Genomic DNA, 21,962 nt, shown 5'->3' on the forward strand with positions numbered 1-21,962 from the left:
ATATATATAATTAATCTCTGTGCGCAGTAAAGTTATCAGAAGGGTGGAAGTATGTGTTTACTGTCGCTACTGCACAGACAAGTATATGTATACAGAGAGAGTTGGGAAGGGCAATGTACATGCATATGTCATCAAGCTTTCGCATATGCTTTTACACCTGCTAATTAAGTCATGGAAAATTTATCTCAGTGGAAATCCACATTGCGGTTGTGGTGAATTCCACATTCTTCCATTGATGTCAACTTTGACAATTTTGTAACTTAATTTGAAAACACAATCTAGCTACAATCATACACTCCCTGATCACCAGTCACATTGACTATTGCAATTCCTTTTACCATAGTATAAGAAGAACATAAGAACATGCCATACTGGGTCAGACCAAGAGTCCATCAAGCCCAGCAGCCTGTTTCCAACAGTGGATAATCCAGGCCATAAGAACCTGGCAAGTACCCAGAAACTAAGTCTACCCCATGCTACTGTTGCTAGTAATAGCAGTTGCTATTTTCTAAGTCAACTTAATTAATAGCACGTAATGGACTTCCTTTTTTAAACCCAGCTACACTAACTGCACTAGCCACATCCCCTGGCAACAAATTCCAGAGTTTAATTGTGCGTTGTGAGAAAAAGAACTTTCTCCAATTAGTTTTAAATGTGCCACATGCTAACTTCATGGAGTGCCCCCTAGTCCTTCTATTATCCAAGAGAGTAAATAACCAATTCACATTTACCCGTTCTAGACCTCTCATGATTTTAAACACCTCTATCATATCCCCCCTCAGCCATTTCTTCTCCAAGTTGAACAGTCCTAACCTCTTTAGTCTTTACTCATAGGGGAGCTATTCCATCCCCTTTATCATTTTGGTTCCCTTCTCCATTGCAACTATATATTTTTTGAGATGCGGCAACCAGAACTGTACACAGTATTCAAGGTGCGGTCTCACCATGGAGCGATACAGAGGCATTATGACATTTTCCATTTTACTCACCATTCCCTTTCTAATAATTCCCAAAATTCTGTTTGCTTTTTTGACTGCTGCAGCACACTGAACTGACGATTTCAATGTATTAGTCACTATGACGCCTAGATCTCTTTCTTGGGTGGTAGCTCCTAATATGGAACCTAACATTGTGTAAGTATAGCATGGGTTATTTTTCCCTATATGCATCACCTTGCACTTATCCACATTAAATTTCATCTGCCATTTGGATGCCCAATTTTCCAATCTCACAAGGTCTTACTGCTATTTATCACAATCCACTTGTGATTTAACTACTCTGAATAATTTTGTATCATCTGCAAATTTGATTACCTCACTCATCATATTCCTTTCCAGAACATTTATAAATATTATTGAAAAGCACGGGTCCCAGTACAGATCCTTGAGGCACTCCACTGCCCACCCCCTCCACTGAAAAAATTGTCCATTTAATCCTACTCTCTGTTTCCTGTCTTTTAGCCAGTTTGTAATCCACGAAGACATCGCCACCTATCCCATGACTTTTTACTTTTCCTAGAAGCCTCTCATGAGGAACTCTGTCAATTGCCTTCTGAAAATCCAAATACACTACATCTACCGGTTCACTTTTATCTACTTGTTTATTAACTCCTTCAAAAATGTGAAGCAGATTTGTGAGGCAAGACTTGCCTTAGGTAAAGTCTTGCTGACTTTGTTCCATTAAATCATGTCTTTGTATATGTTCTGTGATTTTGATATTTAAAACACTTTCCACTATTTTACCTGGCACTGAAGTCAGGCTAACTGGTCTATAGTTTCCCAGATCGCCCCTGGAGTAAATATTTGGGTTACATTAGCCACCTTCCAGTCTTCAGGTACAATGGATGACTTTAATGATAGGTTACAAATTTTTACTAATAGATCTGGAATGTCATTTTTTAGTTCCTTTAGAACTCTGGGGTATATACCCATCTGGTCCTTGTGATTTAATACTCTTCAGTCTGTCAGTCAGGCCTACCACATCTTCTAGGTTCACCATGATTTGGTTCAGTCCATCTGAATCATTACCCATGAAAACCTTCTCCGGAACAGGTATCTCCCCAACAGCCTCTAGTTGAATATTCCATATTTTATAAAAATAAAAAATACATGTGTATTTTCATTTTGCCATGCACATATATAGATGTAAAATGGGGCATTCCAGGGCAAGCCCAACATTTACATGTGTAAGTTGCTATTATAAAAGACACAGGATCATTTTCAAAGGATTTAAACACTTAAAACTGGATTTTGCATATGTACATGCACTTTACACATGTAAGTAGGCTTTTGAAAATTCCAACAATATATGCCATTGAATTGTCAATAGGTTTTATGTGTATAAGTGAACTTTATGCACATAAATGGGCTTTTGAAATTGCCATGATAGTATGTTATATTTACTTGTATAACCCCTTTAAAAATCATCTTTATAGATTTGCCAATTTTTTGCATATTTTTACATCTGCCAATTATCTGGTGTAAGTGATATTAAACATGTTTATTGTGTAGTGCTGATCTGGGTGGCAGGTCTGGGTGAATGGGGGATTTCAGGCTGAAGAACCAGAATGATCTCGATGACCTGAAGGAGGACTATTGGGTGAACTGGTCAACTAATTGGTTAAACTGGTAACTTCCTTGACACGTGCATAGTTTAAATTACAGTGACTTATGTGCATAAATCCCATTTATGCAAGTAAGTCCTACTTTATTTTCACACATAAAATATAGTCATGTAGATCTTTAAAATAGGTAGGAAAAGTACACACATTCAATGAACTGATATACGCTCAAGTCATTGTTTGTATTCGCGCATAAGCCTACATATGGGCGTATATTGCAGGGTAGAAATATGCATATTTTATAAAACACACATATATCATATGCATGGGTTCTAATACTCTAGAATTAGAAACCCTGAATAATATAACATGTGATCAAATCATATGTACCTTCATACGATGCTATGATTAATTCAGCTATCGTGTCTATGAGCCTGTTGTACAACAGGCTCATAGACACGATAGCTGAATTAATCATAGCATCGTATGAAGGTACACTCAGATCTTAATAAGACATCTACATAACAGGTCTTATATTATATGGGTTCTAATACTGGCATAGATTTTCTCACAGCCATGTGCATTTGTCTGAAAGATATCCTCCCTGTTTTTTCACAATGTTCATAACATATTACAGTTTAAAAAACTAAAGAAAAGACTCTTCTTAGCTCCTCTACAAATATTTTCCAGTAATGAAAAGGAGAAACACTCATGTAGATAGAAAACACTGAACCACCCATTCACTAAATAGTAATGGCTATCAGTTATATAAAATTATAATCATAATGAAACTTTCCAGCATAAAATGCAGTTGTAAAGCAGTATTCTAGAGAAATATCAAAAAACATATATTCATCTCAAGAAAAATATAAAGTCAAGGAGAATGTGTGGATCCTGGAATGCCCTTTCGGAGGAGATGGTGATGAAGAAAACAGTCAAAGAATTCAAAAGGGCATGAGTTAAACACTGTGGATCTGTAAAGGCTAGAGGATAGAAATGAGATAAGCATGCAGGAGGGTAACTTGCTGGTACGGCAGTTACTACCCTTAGCAGAAGGTATGGAGATACTACCCTTAACCAATATGCTTTCATGCTTTTAATGTAACTGCAACATTGCTCCCTGCTTAGATGGTAGGGGGAAAAGAGGAACTGGATTCAGACGACATCAGAGGGCCCCGACTTCCATGGTCTGGCATACTGTTACGTAGACATAAGGGAAAAAGCACAGGACTTCTACTACGGCCAAGTCCTAAAGAAAATGAAGAGAGCTTGCATGGGGATAACTTGCTGGTGCAACGGTTATTACTCTTAACCAATAAGCCTTGATACTTTTGATGAACTCAAATATTGCTCTTTGCTTCAACGGCAGGGAAAAGGGGAATTGGATTTAGATAGCAACCAACAACGGCCCCAACTGTTATGGTCTGGGGAACTGATAAGCATGGGGGTAACCTGCACAGATCAACAGTTACTACTCTTAACAGAAGACATGGGATTACTACCCTTAACCAATAAGCTTTGATGCTTTTGATGCAACTGCAACATCACTCTCTGCTTCGAATGAGGGAGGTAGGGGTAGAAGGATAAAGGAATTTGGATTCAGAGACAACCAACACAACCCATAACTTTTTTACAGTTTGAAGTATTGATGCGCAGACATTAAGGAAAAAACACACAACTGTTTCTACAGCCAAGCCCATAAGCAAAGCTCATCAACAAAGCTAACTGATACATGGGGGTAACCTACATGGCGTGGCAGATACTACTGTGGGTCGCTTGGTCCTTTTATGTCATCATTTCTATGTTTCTATGAAGACAAGGTCTTCCCCCACCATAGACCACGTTTCACAAAAGCTGTTTCAAGCGAGTTATATACAAAAGCCACAAACAATCAAGACTCAGAACACCGACTCAAAACACCACATTAATTACAAAAATGTTTTAAAACATTGATATTCTTTCCAAATCATTCTTGTATTTTCTGTTCTTATGGTCCTTTTCATATCCTATCATTGGCTGTGTTTTGCAAACCTTGCCTATGTAAAAAAAAAAAAAAAGGATATCTTTATGAAATATTAATTTATAAGTCAAAGTTGGTCAACATATCATTACAAGCAAAACACCTGTATTGCAATTATTAAAATATTTCTTTAAATGAAAAATCTGCTAAAATTGAGAATATAGGTTGAATTGATCTTTGTATACTATATTTTAAACTTGCCAACCACATATTGCTTGCTTCATATTAACATTTGTGATTGATTTTGGCTACTCTTTTTGTTACTTTTAATACTATAACAGAGAAGCAGAAGCGCTACCTTAAATTCAAACAAGCAAGTTCAAAAGGAAGGTTCAAAGCCAGGATGAGATCAAAACCATTAAGTCAGATCAGAAGTATAGTTCAGGAACAAAGACAACAATGTATGATAGAAACAGATTGAAATCAAGAGCAGGCTGAAACAGATGAGGTATCATATGAAAAGAGACAGGTCTGAGTCAGAAAACAGGAAATCAGCAATTGGCCCAAATATAGCCATACAGTCCAATTGATTCTGATTCAATGAGAAAACAGAGGATAAGACTGAATACAGATTCGAGGAGATGTGATGAGAATGCTGGAAGACATATAGATACCACTGCAGAAGGATCTTGGCTGAGAAGTCCAAACCAGCCAAACCTGACATAAGGTCACAACCATGAGGTTTCCTGTGGGGTTGCAAAAAAGAGTAGATGTGAGTGCCCTGTTAGGCTGTGGAAAAGGAAGGTAGAGGAGCCTTCAGCAGCCCAGTAGAATCCAATCCTGCTGAACGCAACAAGAAAAATGGAGAGAACCCTAAAAACAGTGACCCAAGAGAAACAGGAAGAAACAATGATGGCCAGTAGTTGAAATTGTGAGCTCAATTGAGAGGGAATGGGCAGAGTACAGAGAAAGAAAGGAGAAGGTGCTGGGGTTAAAAAAAAAATAGTACCAGGTTCCTGTGGGTTAAATTATGCTACTGGAAAAGGGGACAAGGGAAGAGGAAATGGATTGGAGAGAAAATATCAGACAAGAGGAAAAGAGTTAAATTGAGGGTATAGATGAAAATAAGGATGAGACAGGAAAGGTGGCAGCAAGTGAGATAATACATACGAATTATTAGGGAAGACATAGAAAGAAAGAAGGAACTAATAAAAGTTAGAAAGGTTAGCAAAAAGCAAAGCCAAAAAAACCTAGGACTAGAACAAAAACTGAAATAAAGTAATAGGGAGTGAAACATGAGAGAATGAACAGATGTCAGGAGACATAAGAACATAAGAAAATGCCATACTGGGTCAGACCAAGGGTCCATCAAGCCCAGCATCCTGTTTCCAACAGTGGCCAATCCAGGCCATAAGAACCTGGCAAGTACCCAAAAACTATGTCTATTCCATGTAACCATTGCTAATGGCAGTGGCTATTCTCTAAGTGAACTTAATAGCAGGTAATGGACTTCTCCTCCAAGAACTTATCCAATCCTTTTTTAAACACAGCTATACTAACTGCACGAACCACATTCTCTGGCAACAAATTCCAGAGTTTAATTGTGCGTTGAGTAAAAAAGAACTTTCTCCGATTAGTTTTAAATGTGCCCCATGCTAACTTCATGGAGTGTCCCCTAGTCCTTCTACTATCCGAAAGAGTAAATAACCGATTCACATCTACCCGTTCTAGACCTCTCATGATTTTAAACACCTCTATCATATCCCCCCTCAGTCGTCTCTTCTCCAAGCCGAAAAGTCCTAACCTCTTTAGTCTTTCCTCATAGGGGAGTTGTTCCATTCCCCTTATCATTTTGGTAGCCCTTCTCTGTACCTTCTCCATCGCAATTATATCTTTTTTGAGATGCGGCGACCAGAATTGTACACAGTATTCAAGGTGCGGTCTCACCATGGAGCGATACAGAGGCATTATGACATTTTCCGTTTTATTCATCATTCCTTTTCTAATAATTCCCAACATTCTGTTTGCTTTTTTGACTGCCGCAGCACACTGAACCGACGATTTCAATGTGTTATCCACTATGACACCTAGATCTCTTTCTTGGGTTGTAGCACCTAATATGGAACCCAACATCGTGTAATTATAGCATGGGTTATTTTTCCCTATATGCATCACCTTGCACTTATCCACATTAAATTTCATCTGCCATTTGGATGCCCAATTTTCCAGTCTCTCAAGGTCTTCCTGCAATTTATCACTTAGATTGAGAAAGAAAAGACCAAAACATCACAAAAAGACATTGTTGGCTAGAAACCTGTGTGTTTATTTTTGATTGGGGTTGAAGATAGTGTTGTGTGAATTGCTTCTATTCGTATTTTGGTTCATTGAGCCAGTTATGACCTCGCTTGATGGTTCTGATTCAGTTCTCCCTTCAAATTCTTTGACTTGCCCATGCGTAACTCTTTATCTGCCATCATAATCTATGTTTCTGAAATTTAAAAAAGTACCATTATAAATGTCAAACACAGTGGATTACTAAACTATTTAAGTAAATATAATGAGCAGGACAACTTGGATTTGAATTTTACTTTTAATTATTTGCCTTTTCAAATCTGAACTCAAAGTGAATTACAGTCAGGTACTTTAGGTATTTCCACACCCCATGGCTCAAGCTTCACAATCTGTTGCCAATAAGCAGTAACTAAGAAGGTAAAAATGTTAATCTAATTAGAAATTTTATAAAATCTAAAATATAATTAGATCTTACAATTTTCATGCATGTTTATTTCTAAAGGCTCAGAATTCAATGGAAACTTAAAGTTGCTAGAATGACTGACTTTTTTCTGTTGCCCCTAGCTGCAGCAGCCTGTTATCCAAAGTTCTCATTGTCATCCCATCAGGCTCCAAGTCTAGCAAAATAAAAATTCCCGAAAATCATAAAACCTATACATACGTCATAGAGTAGAGACATATATAGTATGAAAGTATCTCATTCTCACATAGTGACTTTTAACAGCTTTCTAAGAAAATGAATCCATGCTCATTCATTTTTTATACATTAGTCCAAAATAACTAAAGATGATATTCTAGAAAAAACATAAATTTTGGTGTAAGAGAAAAATGTCCTTTTATGGGTCTTAAAACAAAGGTTTTCTATTGGTTATATATACTATGTTTTTGCTCCCCTGGGCAATCACATTACCTGTTTTCTCTCTTAGTGAATGCATCAGTAGAAGTATAGACCTACACATTACATAGAATTGTTACACATGCCTCAAACTGATGGACCATATTTGAGGGCTGGGAGGGCAGGTGGATGGCAGGAGAAATAGTTACTTGCTCATGTCCATCAAAAACTGGTCAAGTTAATGATAGGCTGGGCAGATAATCGGGGAGAGTTAATTGTAAGGTTTGATATGGCATCTTGTCAGCAAAGATAAGTTGTCACGTTTTCCACTTGAGCTGAAACTAAATGATTGTAAAATAAGTTATGAGTGTCCTTGGGCCTGTCTGCCAGAATGATAGCTAAGAATACATTGCTGGCCCATCAGTCTCCAGCAGCCTGCTTGATATTTATGTGAGCCGAATGTTATTTTATTCCCCCTCTAGTCATGCTTGTCAGCTTCCTCAAGTGAAAAGTGAAAATGCTCCTTGCACTCATACTTCAAGTAGTGAAGCTGAGAGTATCTGCAGATTGTTATTATTATTACTTGGATTACAGGGAAGTATTTTTAGAGGGGGTTATAGATATATGTCTGAGAACATCGATGCCCAATTGGGAAGAACTAATGACTGTCATTGAATGTATGGTGAAGCCCTTTCGAACTCAGCAACACTTCACAACTTCTACCTCCTCCATCAGTGCACATTTTGATATAGACTAATGGGACACCTTTTAAAATATTTACCAGTGTCGCCAGTGGTAGTCTGTTCTGACTGGTAGTAATTGATGCAGGATAAAATACATTATTTATATGCAGTCAAAAGTATGAAATTGCATTTGGTGGGCTGGTATTGGAACATTTACTGTTTCTTTTCCTCCCCATCCTGCAAGTCAAGCCTTTTCTGTTTGAGGAATACCTTGTCAGACACAGAAGTGGTTAGAAACAGGAAAAGCAATGTCTTTAAGCTTAGCATGGTTTTGATTGTTTATATTTTAAATTCAGGAGTGAATGCAGAAAACCTGATTGGCAGCATGAGCATAACCATGCACAAGCACTGCTTTCTGCACACCAGAGTTACAGTTCTCTTCTTATATTCCCCTCATCTGCGTCCCTTTGATTTTCACATACAGTAGAGCAGATTGAACCAAGGGGCAGTAGGTTATTATAGGGAAAGTACTGTAAATCAGAAAAATACATTACTCTCGGAGAGACATTGCCATAGTTGGGCAAACGTTTCAGAGCATATGATGCTAAAACCCCATTTTACTGCAGCAAGCATGGATTTTGTCCTTGCTAATTACTGAAGATTAATGCTTCACTGTATATCCGGCTTCGGTATTTCAGTTAAGTTTTGGTTAAAGCTTGATCACACTGTGATGTCATCAAGCATGTTAAAAACTGCCTTACATTGAGTTAGTGCCTTGTTATATGTTAACTTCATTGAAAGAGTTTGGCATATGGTCACATGATGTTTTCACAAACTACTGTGCTTGATGTTTCTCACCCATTTTATAAATACATTTAATTTGTTTCCTATTCAATTGCAGATACTGGGTTGGGAGAGTCTGTATGTTCTAGTCCTAGTATCTCCAGTACCACCAGTCCCAAACTGGATCCTCCTCCCTCACCTCATGCCAACAGAAAGAAACATCGCAGGAAGAAAAGCACAAGTAATTTCAAAGCAGATGGCATCTCTGGCGCAGCTGATGGTAAGGCAATTTTGTTTCACCACTAAGAGCCTCTGAAGCTCTTCTTAATTTGTTGGTGCTGACAATCTCCTAAACTAGCCATAGATTGTCTAGTCATTTCCTCTGTCCATCTGCAATGGAATTTCTTTCTGAGAAACCTAGAAAAGGCATTCATATGCATAATTATTTTCATAACATACACGGTAGAAAATGTGACTAAACTTTTTTACAATTTAGTTATGAGACAGAAGCAGTATCTTCATAGAATACCCAATGGTAAGGATAGTGAGTAATTAGAAACACTAAATATGGGGTACCCTAAGGCTTGGCTACAGCATTGTGAAGTCCCGTTTATTGGGGGAAAGGCAGTATGAAAGTATGAAATAGAAGAATCTAGTTCAAGTATCCTAGGTGATAAAGCTAAAGTGCATCACACAGATGATATACTTGGGCTCCAGGAGAGAAAGAAGACTTTTTCCACTGTAGAAGTGACCACCTGCTAAGACAAAGGTGAAGCTGAGTAGTTTGATCTCCAAGATTTCGCCTCTAACTTTCAACCAACAAATGAGCCTAAATTACAAAAATTAGTCTTTTTGGCATGACAAGAAAATAGAGGCAAAGAAAAGAATAGAATTCCAATAAGGCTCAAAGCACTGTAACCGTTCCTTCATGCCAAGACCACATAGTGGATAGTCCTGTTTAGAACTTAATTACATAGCAGTTAAAACCTTCAGTTATACTGCTGATGTAATGTCCATAGCTTAACTGTACTGTGATTGCATTGCAGTTACACTACAGATACAATGTCTGGTACTTAACACTAAAACACATATAGTTATGTTGAGCTTGTTAGGCTGAAAAAAGACCATAAGTCCATAAAGTCCAGATTGCATCACATGATTATTTTAGAACAGTTTTGCAAGTGTTAATGTTTACTCAACTTGATTTTTGTAATAGCCTGTCTGTGGGATTTCCGAATATATGTGTTCAGGCGCTGCAACTAATGCAGAATTCCACTACCCCACATTTACTACAGATTTCCCATTTGAGCATATTTCTCCAGATTTAGCTGCCTTTCACTGGCTCTCCAGTTAAATGGTGATAAATGAAGCGGAGCGAGCTTGTCTCGCTCCACGCTGGTAACTGAAGTAAAGTGAGCGGAAGGGGTTAAAAAGAGGAGAGGAAAAAGGTCGACGAGGGGATAACAGGGGGGAAGGGAGAAGCTAGCCAATAGAAGAGGTGTATTTTGAATGGGGAGGCAGGGATTGGTGGAAAGGGGAGGGTATAAAGGGGAAGCGGTTTCGCGCCTCAGTCTGAGAGGAACGGCTGAGAGAGCGGGCAGAAGCTTTCCCTCCCTCCCACCCGATGAGGGCAGCATACTAGGGATTATTCGTTAGAATAAGAAAAGTTGTCGCAGTGGCGGTAAACCCGAGCCCATAAGTTGTTTAATTTATGTAATGGTTAAAAGTTGGAAGAAGGGGGGGGATTCTTGTGTAGTGCGGGGGGGCTGCTACACGAGATTGCCAATGAGCAGGAGGGGGGCCGATGCTCAGAGGATTGTATCACTTAAGCTCTACCACTGGAAGAGGTGGGGGGCACAATTAAATATGTAAACATGGGGTATGTATTGTTTGAATTAGTTGAGGGCTCGGGTATGGTTAATAAACTGCGGCCTTTATTTTTCCAAACAAAGATTCCTGTCATTTGTGTAGAGGCAAAATGGGGGACAAAAGGGAGAAAAGGGGTGGGGGGAGAAGGACATCAAGTGAATCTGATATCTTCCAGTTACTTTTTAATTTATTGGTTATAGTTCAATAAATTGCTCTATGCATAGACAAAATGTATATTGACCAGTAATCTATCCCCATACGTGCCAGGTAGGGCTTTATGTTCGGCTGTTCTGACTATTCCTCCATTGTGAGCTGTGAAGCCACGGTCTACTCGGGAACAAATGTTCTTTTATGTAGCTCCCACATTATGGACTGCTCCCCCTCCCGAACTGCATGAAGAACAGGATGTGAAGGTATTTAGGAAGCTCTATTTTTTAACAAAGCTTTTTATGATAGCTGGCTCATTTAATTTTTAATACTGTTTTATATCTGTAATTGTTATATGTATATTTTAATTATGAGTGTTTAAATTTGTAATCCACCTTAAACATAATATTTGGAGATGTGGAATATAAGCCTGGATAAATAAATAAATGGGATTTATTTTAATTGCTTGCAAATGCCCTTTTCATGTTATTCTAGGGAAAGATCCAAGTACCCTGCTCATGTGTAGCCGATTCTAAAACAGTGAAAAAATATTCCTTAATAATGGACCTCCATCATGTCAGCTTTGGTGACTAACACTTAAACACCATATTTGCATTTTCTGGACCTTATTCAATAAACACTGAAAAGGAGAAAAGTTAGTTTTTTTGTAAGCCCTTAAGTATGATGTCTAGAAGTTTGTTTATTATATGTAAGGTGGTGCGGGCTAGTCCTGCGCCGCCGATCCTAACTAGGGTGCAAGTGCGCACAGGCGGAGGAGCAGGAGGGAAGGGGGGTAGCACGGGAGAGCGTCGGGGGGGGGGTGTGCATCGGCCGGTGGCTGCAGCGCCATTGCCGTTGCCATAGCAGCCGGTCGTGACGAGGCCGATCCCCCTGCCAGACGAACCCGGCCGGCTGCGGAGGAAGTCGTGCTTGCTGTTTATCCCGCCCGCCCACCCAGAAGATGGATTGTTTATGGGGAAATATTTGCAGAGTTAAAGTTTTGTCGCGGTTGGAGCGGAAACCCGAGCCCAAGTTGTAATTGTAATACTGCATTGTTGGAAAGAACATTGGGATGGGGGGATCTCGTGTAGTTGGGGGGCTGCTGCACGAGATGGCCAATGAGCTAGGGGGCTAAAGTTCAAGGCCACGGCTTACCCTCGCTGGGACGAGGCGGGGTAAGAAGGAGGGGGAGCGATGGTATGCCTCAGCACTGGGACAAGGTGATTGAGGCGCAGAAAGAAAAAAGGGAGGGGGTGGCGGAGGTACTATTGAGTTGTTACATTTGTTGCTGCATTTGTGAGGGCTCGGGTTAGGAATAAACTGCAGCCTTTTGTAAAACCAAAAGTTGTATTGTGTTTATTGCGAGTGGGACAAGATAGAGCCAAGCGCAGGTTTTGCCTCCCTAAGTTATTGTATTTATTACCTGCCTTTTTGAAGACAAAATTCACCCTAAACATGGTAGAACATACACTCATAAGATATTGGCAGTTTGACAAAAAGTGTACAGCATATTTGGATGTCGGTATACAATGAGAGGTCATTATCAGCTTGATAACAAAGATATGCATCAAAGACTAAAATTTAAATGTTTCAACACATTGTCTTAGTCATAAGAGCAGCACAGCAGAATACTACTGACTAAATAATAGCTCAACAAACCAATAGATTGTAGCAGCATGATCAAGGCACTTGAGGTGATGTCAGGCAATTTTCTATACTCTGTTCAATAGTTTGGCAATAAAGACTTGATAGAAGAGCCATGCTTTTATTTGCTTCCTGAATTTTGGAATAATCATATATTTGTTGGAATTCTTTTGGGAGGGAGTTCCATAGGTCAAGCACTACTTTCATGGAGGACCAGTTGCAGGCATCTGTTCTTTTGAAATATTTTGTCAATGGAGTTGTTAAAATAATCTGGGAGCATGTATAAGGACAGCATCTGTCTCAAGTAGATAGATCATCCCCCTCTTAGAGTCTTCTATATCAGTATCAGGGTTTTAAATGTGGTTCTGTGTGGAATAGGTAGCCAGTGTAGTTTGTAGAAGAGGGGTGTGATATGGTTGTACAGTTTGCATCCTTCTATCAGTCGTGCAGTGGAGGTTTGTATTACCTCGAATTGATGGAGGTCCTTATCTATTTGACTCTTGTACTATGTGTTGCATTAATCCAGCCGTGTGATTACCATGGCATGAACAACTGTGAGTAGGTTTGTTTTCTCAGTGAGTGGACGCAATCTTTATAGGTTATGTAATTGAAAGTGGAAGCTCTTTATTATTGCCTAGATTTGCGTGAGCATGCTGAGTTCCGAATTCAGTAATACTCTGAAGTTTTTAACCTGTGTTTCGGGAGCTCATAGGTTCTGAATGGGATTTTCAGATCATGGACTTTTCCCTGCATGTTTTGTATCTAGAGGAACTCAGTTTTGTTGGGATTCAGGTAAGTTTGTTGCATTCCAGCTATGCCACTGATATAATGCCCAGTACTTAGCTGTACTATTAAATATTAGATATAAGGGTAAATTATCAATAGTGCTTTAACTGCAAAGATATTTTTGCTTGTAATTTCAAGCATGCCCAAACCAATATGATGCTCAATGACAAAATTCACACATCAATTGAGTTTAAATATTGGGTTGTTATGCAACTAATTATATGTGCATAACTTTGCCAGTTGCAAAATCAGGCATAAAATTATATAATCTCCATCCTGGTCAGCTCTTGAGCATGAGGGCACATGGAGAAGGTCACGGAACATCCAAGGCCCAATGATCTTCCAGGGTTCCTGCACACGTGAGAAAAGTCAGTCTTTTCAGGGCCCTTAGGATTATGTTCTCTGTAGGGCTTTTCTGCACATCAGTCCAGCCACACACAAAAAAAAAAAATAATAATCACACTCCACTCCAAAAACTATTGTTCAAAAATAAAAATCTTAACTGGACTGATGGTAAGCAAAGTCCAAACAGTACACCAGAAAATAGTGAACACCAGAAAATAATCTTTCACCTTCTCACTGACTTTTGCAAACAGGTAAGCTCTTAGGGGAAGGTACCCTTCCTCCATGTGCCATCTGAATACCTTTTGAGCTTAGATCTTCTCCATTTCTGTTTCTCGCTCTCTGTTTTATTTATTTAAAAAATGTATAACCCGCAAAAGGAAACAACAGAACCAATCATAAAATGTTTCATGTATAAACTAGGGATGTGCAGGAGAAAAATATTTTTCATTTTTGGGAGGGTTTTTTTCTTTCACGAATTTCGGTTCATGAATCGTTTGATTTGTTTTCAGTTGTGAGAAAAATACAAATCAAACAAATAAAAATGAAAACAAAAAGAGGCCAAAAAATGAAAATGAGGCCTCCCAGGGCCTCCTGCCCATCCGAAAAAATGACAGGGCTGGGATTCCCCCAGCAGCCCCCACTTACCCAATCCAGTGGGGATTCGCCAGCTTCAGCCTAGGGCCCAGTAGGTTGCCAGGTCTCAATGCTGGGGTCTTGGCCCAGATAGACCCAGGCTGTGACCTAACCCGGAGGCTGGGTCCCAACACCAGGACCTAGGACCGGTGCCAGGGCCTTGGCTAGGATGCCAGGTCCCAAAGCCTGGGCCTTGACACAGGATCAAGCCCAGGCCTCAAAGCCTAGGCCTCTGAGCCTCTTCTTCATCCTCTTTGTTCTTTGGCACTTGCAAGCCAAATGACGCCATCCGCTAGGGTCATACAGGAATTGGTTTTGATGTAAGCAATGCCGTTCATATTGCTGGGTCACAGCATTAGGCTTGGGTCTGGGCCAGGGCCTTGGCATCAGGACCCGGCCTAGGCCCCAACATCAGGACCAGCCTCCTGGCTGGGTCGTTATGTCAGGCCTGGGTCCGTGCTGAGGCCCTGACGTTGGGACCCAGCTTCTGGGTCGTGTCTCGGTATCAGGTGTGGGTCCGAGCAAAAGCCCCTACATTGGGGCCTGGTCTCCGGGTCAGGTCACAGTGTTGGGCTTGGGTCCAGGCCAAGGCCCCGGCATCAGGAGCAGCCTCTGGGCTGACTGCAATGTCAGTCCTGGCTCCAGGCCGAGGAACCAGTGTTGGTACCCAGCTTGCAGGTCAGGTCTCTGCATCATGCATGAATCCAGGTCCTGGCCTGGCCTCCAGGTTGTGTTGTGGTGTGTCAGACCCGGGTCTGGGCTGAGTCCCTAGTGTCAAGACCTGGCCTCCAAGCTGTGTCATGGCATCAGGCCTGGGTCCGGGCCAAAGCCCCAGTATCAGGACCTGGTCTCTGGGTCAGATTGCAGCGTGGAGCCTGGGTCTAGGATCTGGCTCTGGCCCTGGTCCCGGCCCCGGCCTTGGGACCTGGCCTTTATCAGATACCTGACTGATAAAATAAGGGGGATTTTTTGGGGGGTTTTTGTTGATTTGTTGGAGGTCTCAGCCAATAAGATACAGTTGTGATCATAAGTTTACTTGCCCCTGGCAGATTTTGTAAGATGTGTAGCATTTTAAGAAAACATGAGTGATCAGACAGAACATGTCTGTTATTTTTAATGTGTTTCAAATTAAACTATTATGCATCATAGAATAGCACAATCATTAAACAAACCATAGCAGTAAAAGAAACAATAAAATAGTCCTGTTCAAAAGTTTGCATACCCTTGAATGCTTGGGCTGATAATATATACTCCATTTGACATACACAGGTAGAGATGGCAATGAAGCATAGGTATCCACACCTGTGCCTTGTTTGATTGTAATTAGTGTCTGTGTATAAATAGTCATTGAGTTTCTTAGCTCCTGAGGTACCCTTGTGCATTTTATCCAGCGCTGCACTGACTTTGGTAGTTACTGAAGCCTGGGGAAAGCAAAAAAAAGTGTCTAAGGATCTCCGAGCAAAAGTGTGTCAACTTTATAAATCAGGAAAAGGACATAAAAAGATAGCCAAAGATTTGAAAATGCCAATCAATACTGTTCAAACTCTGATCAAAAAGTGGAAAATTATGGGTTCTGTTAAATACTAAGCCTCGGTCAGGTAGACCAAGAAAGATTTCACACACACCTGCCAGGAAAATTTCTCGGGATGCAAAGGAAAACCCAGAAGCAACTTCTACTGAAAAGCAGGCTTCTCTGAAACAAAGTGGTGTGGGTGTTTCAGCATGCACAATAAGAAGATACTTGAACAAAAATGGGCTGCATGGTAGTGTTGCCAGAAAAAAGCCATTCCTGCACCAACATCACAAAACAGTCTGCTCACAATACACTAAACAGCACCTAGAGAAGCCTTAAAACTTCTGGAACAAAATAATTTGGATTGATGAGACCAAATTGAACTTTGTTTGGAGAGGAGTCAACAAAGTCTATGAAGAGAAGCACACCATCCCTACTGTAAAGCATGGAGGCGGATCTTTGATGTTTTGGTGGGAGTGTGAGCTACAGCAGCACAAGGAATTTAGTAAAAATTGAGGGAAGGATGAATGCAACAAAACTGATGGCAGGATCTTGATCTTATTGATCAAGATCTTGGGGTTTTTCAACTGGATCTCCACCCCATGGGACCAGGACAGGCTGGGTGACTGTGAATAAACTGGACTCAGGTAAGACTTTTCTTATTTGAGGGGATCTCTCCAATAGGGTTCCTGTTTGGCCACTGTGAAAGCTTTGTGCACTTTAAAATCACATGGGAATCTTTACCCAGTTACCTCAGATAAAAGACACCTACCCAGAAGAGAAGAAACACCTTTGTAAATAATTCAATTGTAATTTCACCTTTATGGAAAAATGAACTTTAATTGTTAAAGAATCAGAGGACATTTAATTTCTGTACCCAGAGCCTTGTCTTGCCTGGTTTATCCCAGCATCTCACCCCTTGGGATGCAGCATCTAACAGCACATACAGAAAGGAATACATCATTGCATGGGCAATAAAAAGGATCCACACTTGGGACAGAAAGTTGTGTATGGGAGGAGTGCTAGCCAGATGAATTCCTCAAAGAGCAAACATAAGTTTGTGTGCCCTTGGGACATAAAGCCCCCAAGCAAGGGTTACATATATATTTTTTAAAGTTTTTATTATGAGTTTTTGCCTCTACGGCCAGCTTTTTCAAATTCTCTTTTACTTGTCTTAACAATATTTTACATCTGGCTTGCCAATATTTATGTCTTTCCCTATTTTCTTAAGGTGGATTCTTTTTCCAGTTTCTAAAGAAATTATTTTGGCTAAATTAGTCTTTCACTTCACCTTTTAACCATACTGGCATTCATTTGGCCTGCCTTCCACTTTTTTTAATGCATGGAATACATTTAGGTTGGGCTTCCAAGATTGTATTTTAAAAATGACCCCACCTGATTAAACTCTTAAGCTATATAGCTGCACCTTTCAGTTTTTTAGCTATTTTTCTCATTTTATCAGTCTCTTTTTTGAAAATCTTGTAGATTTACTTAATGTTCTCCCTCCAGTGATTTAATCAAATTTGATGTCACTATGATCACTATTGCCAAGTGGGCCAACCACCATTACCTTTCGTACCAAATCCTGCATTTCACTAAGAATTAGGTCTAACTGATCAGATATTGGCAGTCATGGATAAATTAAGAATCTATGTTAATGCCTAAATTACATTCCTGTCTGGTAATTGGGAGAGAGATATTATCAAATATGAGTTCTGAAGGGGGAACATGTGAAGAATTGGGAGTAATTGATAGATATCTGATTTCAGTTTTTGTGGAATTGAGAATAAGCCAATTATGTGACATCCAGGTTTTTATTGATTTTATAGCGGTTGATTAATGAAAAAGTGTTACTCCAAGAGGTGTTATATGGTAGAATAAATTGGATGTCATCTGCATATATTTTTAATTTTATATTGAGACTGGAAAGAAAGATGACAGAGGTAACAAGTAAATGTCAAATAAAATGGTAGATAAAGCTGCTGTATCACCATATTATTTCTTTAACATATTTGTCACCAGTTGTGGTGCAGTGGCCACTGTTTATTGCCTCCTTTGTTGTTTTACATAAAAGGGAGGGTGATTTTCAAAAGCTAGTTATTTGGATAAATAGACTTAAATTGCCCATCATGATGAGGATAATCAACAAGCCATCTACTTCTACTCACAGGAAAAGCAGGTAGGTTGGGAGAGGCAACAATGTCCATAGTTTTACATTTTCAAAACTGTGTGTGGTGTTTTTCACAAAAAATATATCTGCAGAAAATCCAGATGCAAATCTCTGTGGATTCTTTTTCCCTAGATAGTTTTGAAGGGAAAAGTATATGCATACTTTCTGTTTGAGAACTGGTGCAGAGTCCATTGGGAAACGTATTTATGGAATTTCCAATCATCACATAGTTTTGGAAATTTCCCCCTAATGTTTGTGAGGAGAAAAGCAGCATAAAATTTAAAAAGATGATTTATGGATTAAAACCTATGACTGACAAAAAAGAAGCCAAATGTTTTGCATCATGAAATCAGATTGCTTGACTTTTTCATAGTTGTTTCACCAATTATGATTGCCACTGTATTATTAATACTGATGTATTAGATGCTAGGAAAAATGTATTGATATGTATTTACTCCAAAAAATACATGTTGAAGAGCTACATTGTATTTATATTGACAGTTGTCAAAAAATTAATTAGAAGAAATACAATATATTTTTTATGGTTGTAAATGCTAAGGCATTATGGAAGTGTCTTTGTTGACACAATAGTTTTACTGTTATACCTTGAAGATATAAAATTTGATAAACATTTACTAGAATAAATTCTGTAGTAGGGATGTGCATTTGTTTAAAACAAACACACAAAACGCAATAAATAAGGCCAATTTGTTTCATTTGGGGGGCCCAAAACAAATTAGGGGCCCCCAAATGAAATAAACCTTATTTGTTGCATTCATTTTAAATGAATACATTGGGCCTAGGCCCAGGCCCAAATCCAGGGCCTTGCCTAGGGCAAAGGCCAAGGTGTAAAGCAAAGGTCTCAGCCTAGAATCGACCCAACACCTCAGCCAAGACCCTAGAAAAATTAAAACAAACTTACCTAATATGACAGGTATCCAATAAAGGCCGTGTCCTGATCCTGGAGCCTCAGCCTGGATCCTGAGCCGGCGGCTGGGTCCAGGGTTGGGACCCAGGTACCAATGCCTTGGCCCAGGATCTGGCCCAGGCCTCGGAGCTCCTCTTCTGTGTTTTGTTTCTTTGCCTCTTCTATTGCTAGCTCATGCTATCTGCTGGGGTTGTGCCAGAGTTAATTAACTCCAGCGCATACACCTCAATGGTCACCGCCATTTTGATGTATGGCAATGAGCCTAGGCCTTCCTAGTGGATCCCCACCATACTGGGTAAGTGGGGGCCAGGGGGATCTTGGACTCGACATTTTTCCAGGTGAGTGGGAGGGATGAGTGGTAGGGCCAGGATGCCCTTTTTTCTTTTTTTCTTCATTTTTTTTTTTTTAAATGTTTGATTCATTTGTTTTTCACATGAATGAAATGAATCAAACATTCCACAAACCAAAATCTGTATGAAAAAAACCTCCCCAAAAATGAATCGAAAAAAGAAAATGAATTTTTTTAGCCCTACACATCCCTATTCCATCGAAGTAGGGTTTTTAACCGTAGTGTAGTGCAGGGGTTGTTTTGTTTTGCTTTGCTTACATCATACAAGGTTGGTTAGCTTGTAATTGTATCATCTCTGTTCAACCATTTTGATGCTTTTCTTTTTAAAAAGTGAAATTTTTACAGATTAATATTTTATTCCCTCTCTGTTTTGTTTCATTAATGGAAATTCTTATTAAAATTAGATTTATGCAAACTTTGGTAAGTCAGTGTCTCTGTGAATGCACTATGACTTGGAATATATTTGTGCTAGTAGATTAGTAATTCACAACTCATAGCTCTCATAAAGATCTGGTTTTCAAAATATTTATAACTGATATGCAAGAGATATATTTTTGCAAATGTTTGGTTTAAGGGCCAGATTAAATTGCATAGTTTGGATACTGTGAAAAACAGTTTTCTGGTGGAAACAAGGATGGGAGGTGGTGAGAGCCAGCGTAATAGAGAAAGTAAGATACCAGCTATGACAGATTCACCTCTTGCTCTTGTTACACATTGCACTTGAAGAAAGCCTGACTTGAAATACTCTTTATCATTCCACCTAGCAAGTATTAATGGATAGATTTTATAAGAGCCGCACGTGCACACATAAACGCACATATCTCACTGCATGCAAAGATACGCGCTATTTTATATAATATATGCATAGGTTTTAAAAATATTCTTCAAGCACGTATGTCTGCAGCTTTACACGCATTTCTTACGTGCAGAGAGAGGGAGTGAGTGCCTCTTTATAAGGCTCAGCCTGACACTCAATATATGGACCATTGTAAGGGGGCACTTTGATTTGGGGTGAGTTTTCAGGGGGTAGTGTTACAGACTAGGGATGTGCATTCGTTTGAGATGAAATAGGAAATGTAGACGATATTTTCTATTTCGTCGCAGTTCGGGGAGTCCCCAAAACGATAGGAAAACTCACGAAATTTCGTGTGGTTTTCGTATCGTTTTGGGGAGGGGGAGAAAGGGCACATAAAAAAGAAAACCCAAACCCACCCCACCCCTTCAGATTTAATTAATTACAATCCCCCACCCTCCCGACCCCCCCCCCCAAAAAAAAAAACTTGCCTAAAGTCCCTGGTGGTCCAGTGGGGGTCCCGGGAGTGATCTCCCCCTCTCTGGCCATTGGCTGCCACTAATCAAAATGGTGCCGATAGCCCTTTGCCCTTACCATGTGACGGGGCTATCAATGCCATTGGCCAGCCCCTGTCACATGATAGGAGTAATGGATGGCCTGCTCCATTTTTTAAGATGGCGCCGGCCTTCCATTGCTCCTACCATATGTCAATTTTACAATGGATACCTCTGAATGTATCTGTAGTAGGGATGTGATTCGGCTGAACCTTTTGGTCAATGGCACCGATAGCCCCTGTCACATGGTAAGGGCAAAGGCCCACCGGCGCCATTTTGTTTATTGGCAGCCGACAGCCCGAGAGCAGGAGATCGCTCCCGGGACCCCCGCTGGACCACCAGGGACTGTAGGCAAGCTTTGGGGGGGTCGGGAGGGTGGGGAATTGTAATTAATTAAATCTTGAAGGGTTGGGGTGTTTTTCTTTTTTTCAGTTTGGGGCAGCGGAAAAAAGAACGGTCCAAACCGCGGAACACAAAATCTCCTGCGGCAGGCCAATAACGAAGGCTGAACCAAAAGGTTCAGCTGAATCACATCCCTATTACAGATACATTCAGAGGTATCCATTGTAAAATTGACATCATTAAAGAATTTTAGACCTTATAAGCGATGAAATTTCTAGCTAGCTGCATTGTACAAATCAACTCCTTTTCATCGCTTATAAGGTCTAAAATTCTTTAATGATGTCAATTTTACAATAGATACCTCTAAATGTGTCTGTAACACCACTCCCCCAACCCCAACCTACCTCCCGAAAACTCATCCCAAATCAAAGTGCCCCTTAACAATGGTCCATATATTGAGTGTCAGGCTGAGCCTTATAAAGAGTCTCTCTTTCTCTCTCTCTTCCCCCCCCCCCCCACCCGACTCTTATGCCTACTGAGTATCTGTACTAAAGTGGCATGTGTATGTTATGCAGGCCGGCTAAGGAAAATTAGGGTTATGTGCATCAGTGCTAGTCCCACCTCTGGAATGCCCATGCCCTGCCCCTTTTCTTCCTACTTTTTCTGGGTGCGCATACATTGATATACGTGCACCCTTCCCAGCTATTTAAAATTTGCATAGCACCCATGCAGCCCACTTACATGCATATGTGGCCATTTTTGCACGCACAAGGCTT

At 40.0% G+C, this 21,962-nt stretch overlaps 1 protein-coding gene across 10 annotated transcripts in view; it reads left to right on the forward strand.

Moving 5' to 3' along the window:
• The window catches only part of LOC115093936 (arf-GAP with GTPase, ANK repeat and PH domain-containing protein 1), a 1,595,449-nt gene that overhangs the window by 1,175,456 nt on the left and 398,031 nt on the right, over positions 1 to 21,962 (forward strand). For 9 of the 10 annotated variants that reach the window (XM_029606403.1, XM_029606396.1, XM_029606397.1 and 6 more), the window contains one exon: positions 9,232 to 9,393. In XM_029606403.1, coding sequence (XP_029462263.1) covers positions 9,232 to 9,393 — 162 coding nt within the window. Of the gene's footprint in view, positions 1 to 9,231; positions 9,394 to 11,249; positions 11,532 to 21,962 lie in introns of those variants that run through there. The other variant, XM_029606395.1, reaches the window with a different exon arrangement.

The sequence above is a fragment of the Rhinatrema bivittatum genome, chromosome 6 (assembly GCF_901001135.1).
Source record: "Rhinatrema bivittatum chromosome 6, aRhiBiv1.1, whole genome shotgun sequence".
Taxonomy (NCBI): Eukaryota; Metazoa; Chordata; class Amphibia; order Gymnophiona; family Rhinatrematidae; genus Rhinatrema; species Rhinatrema bivittatum.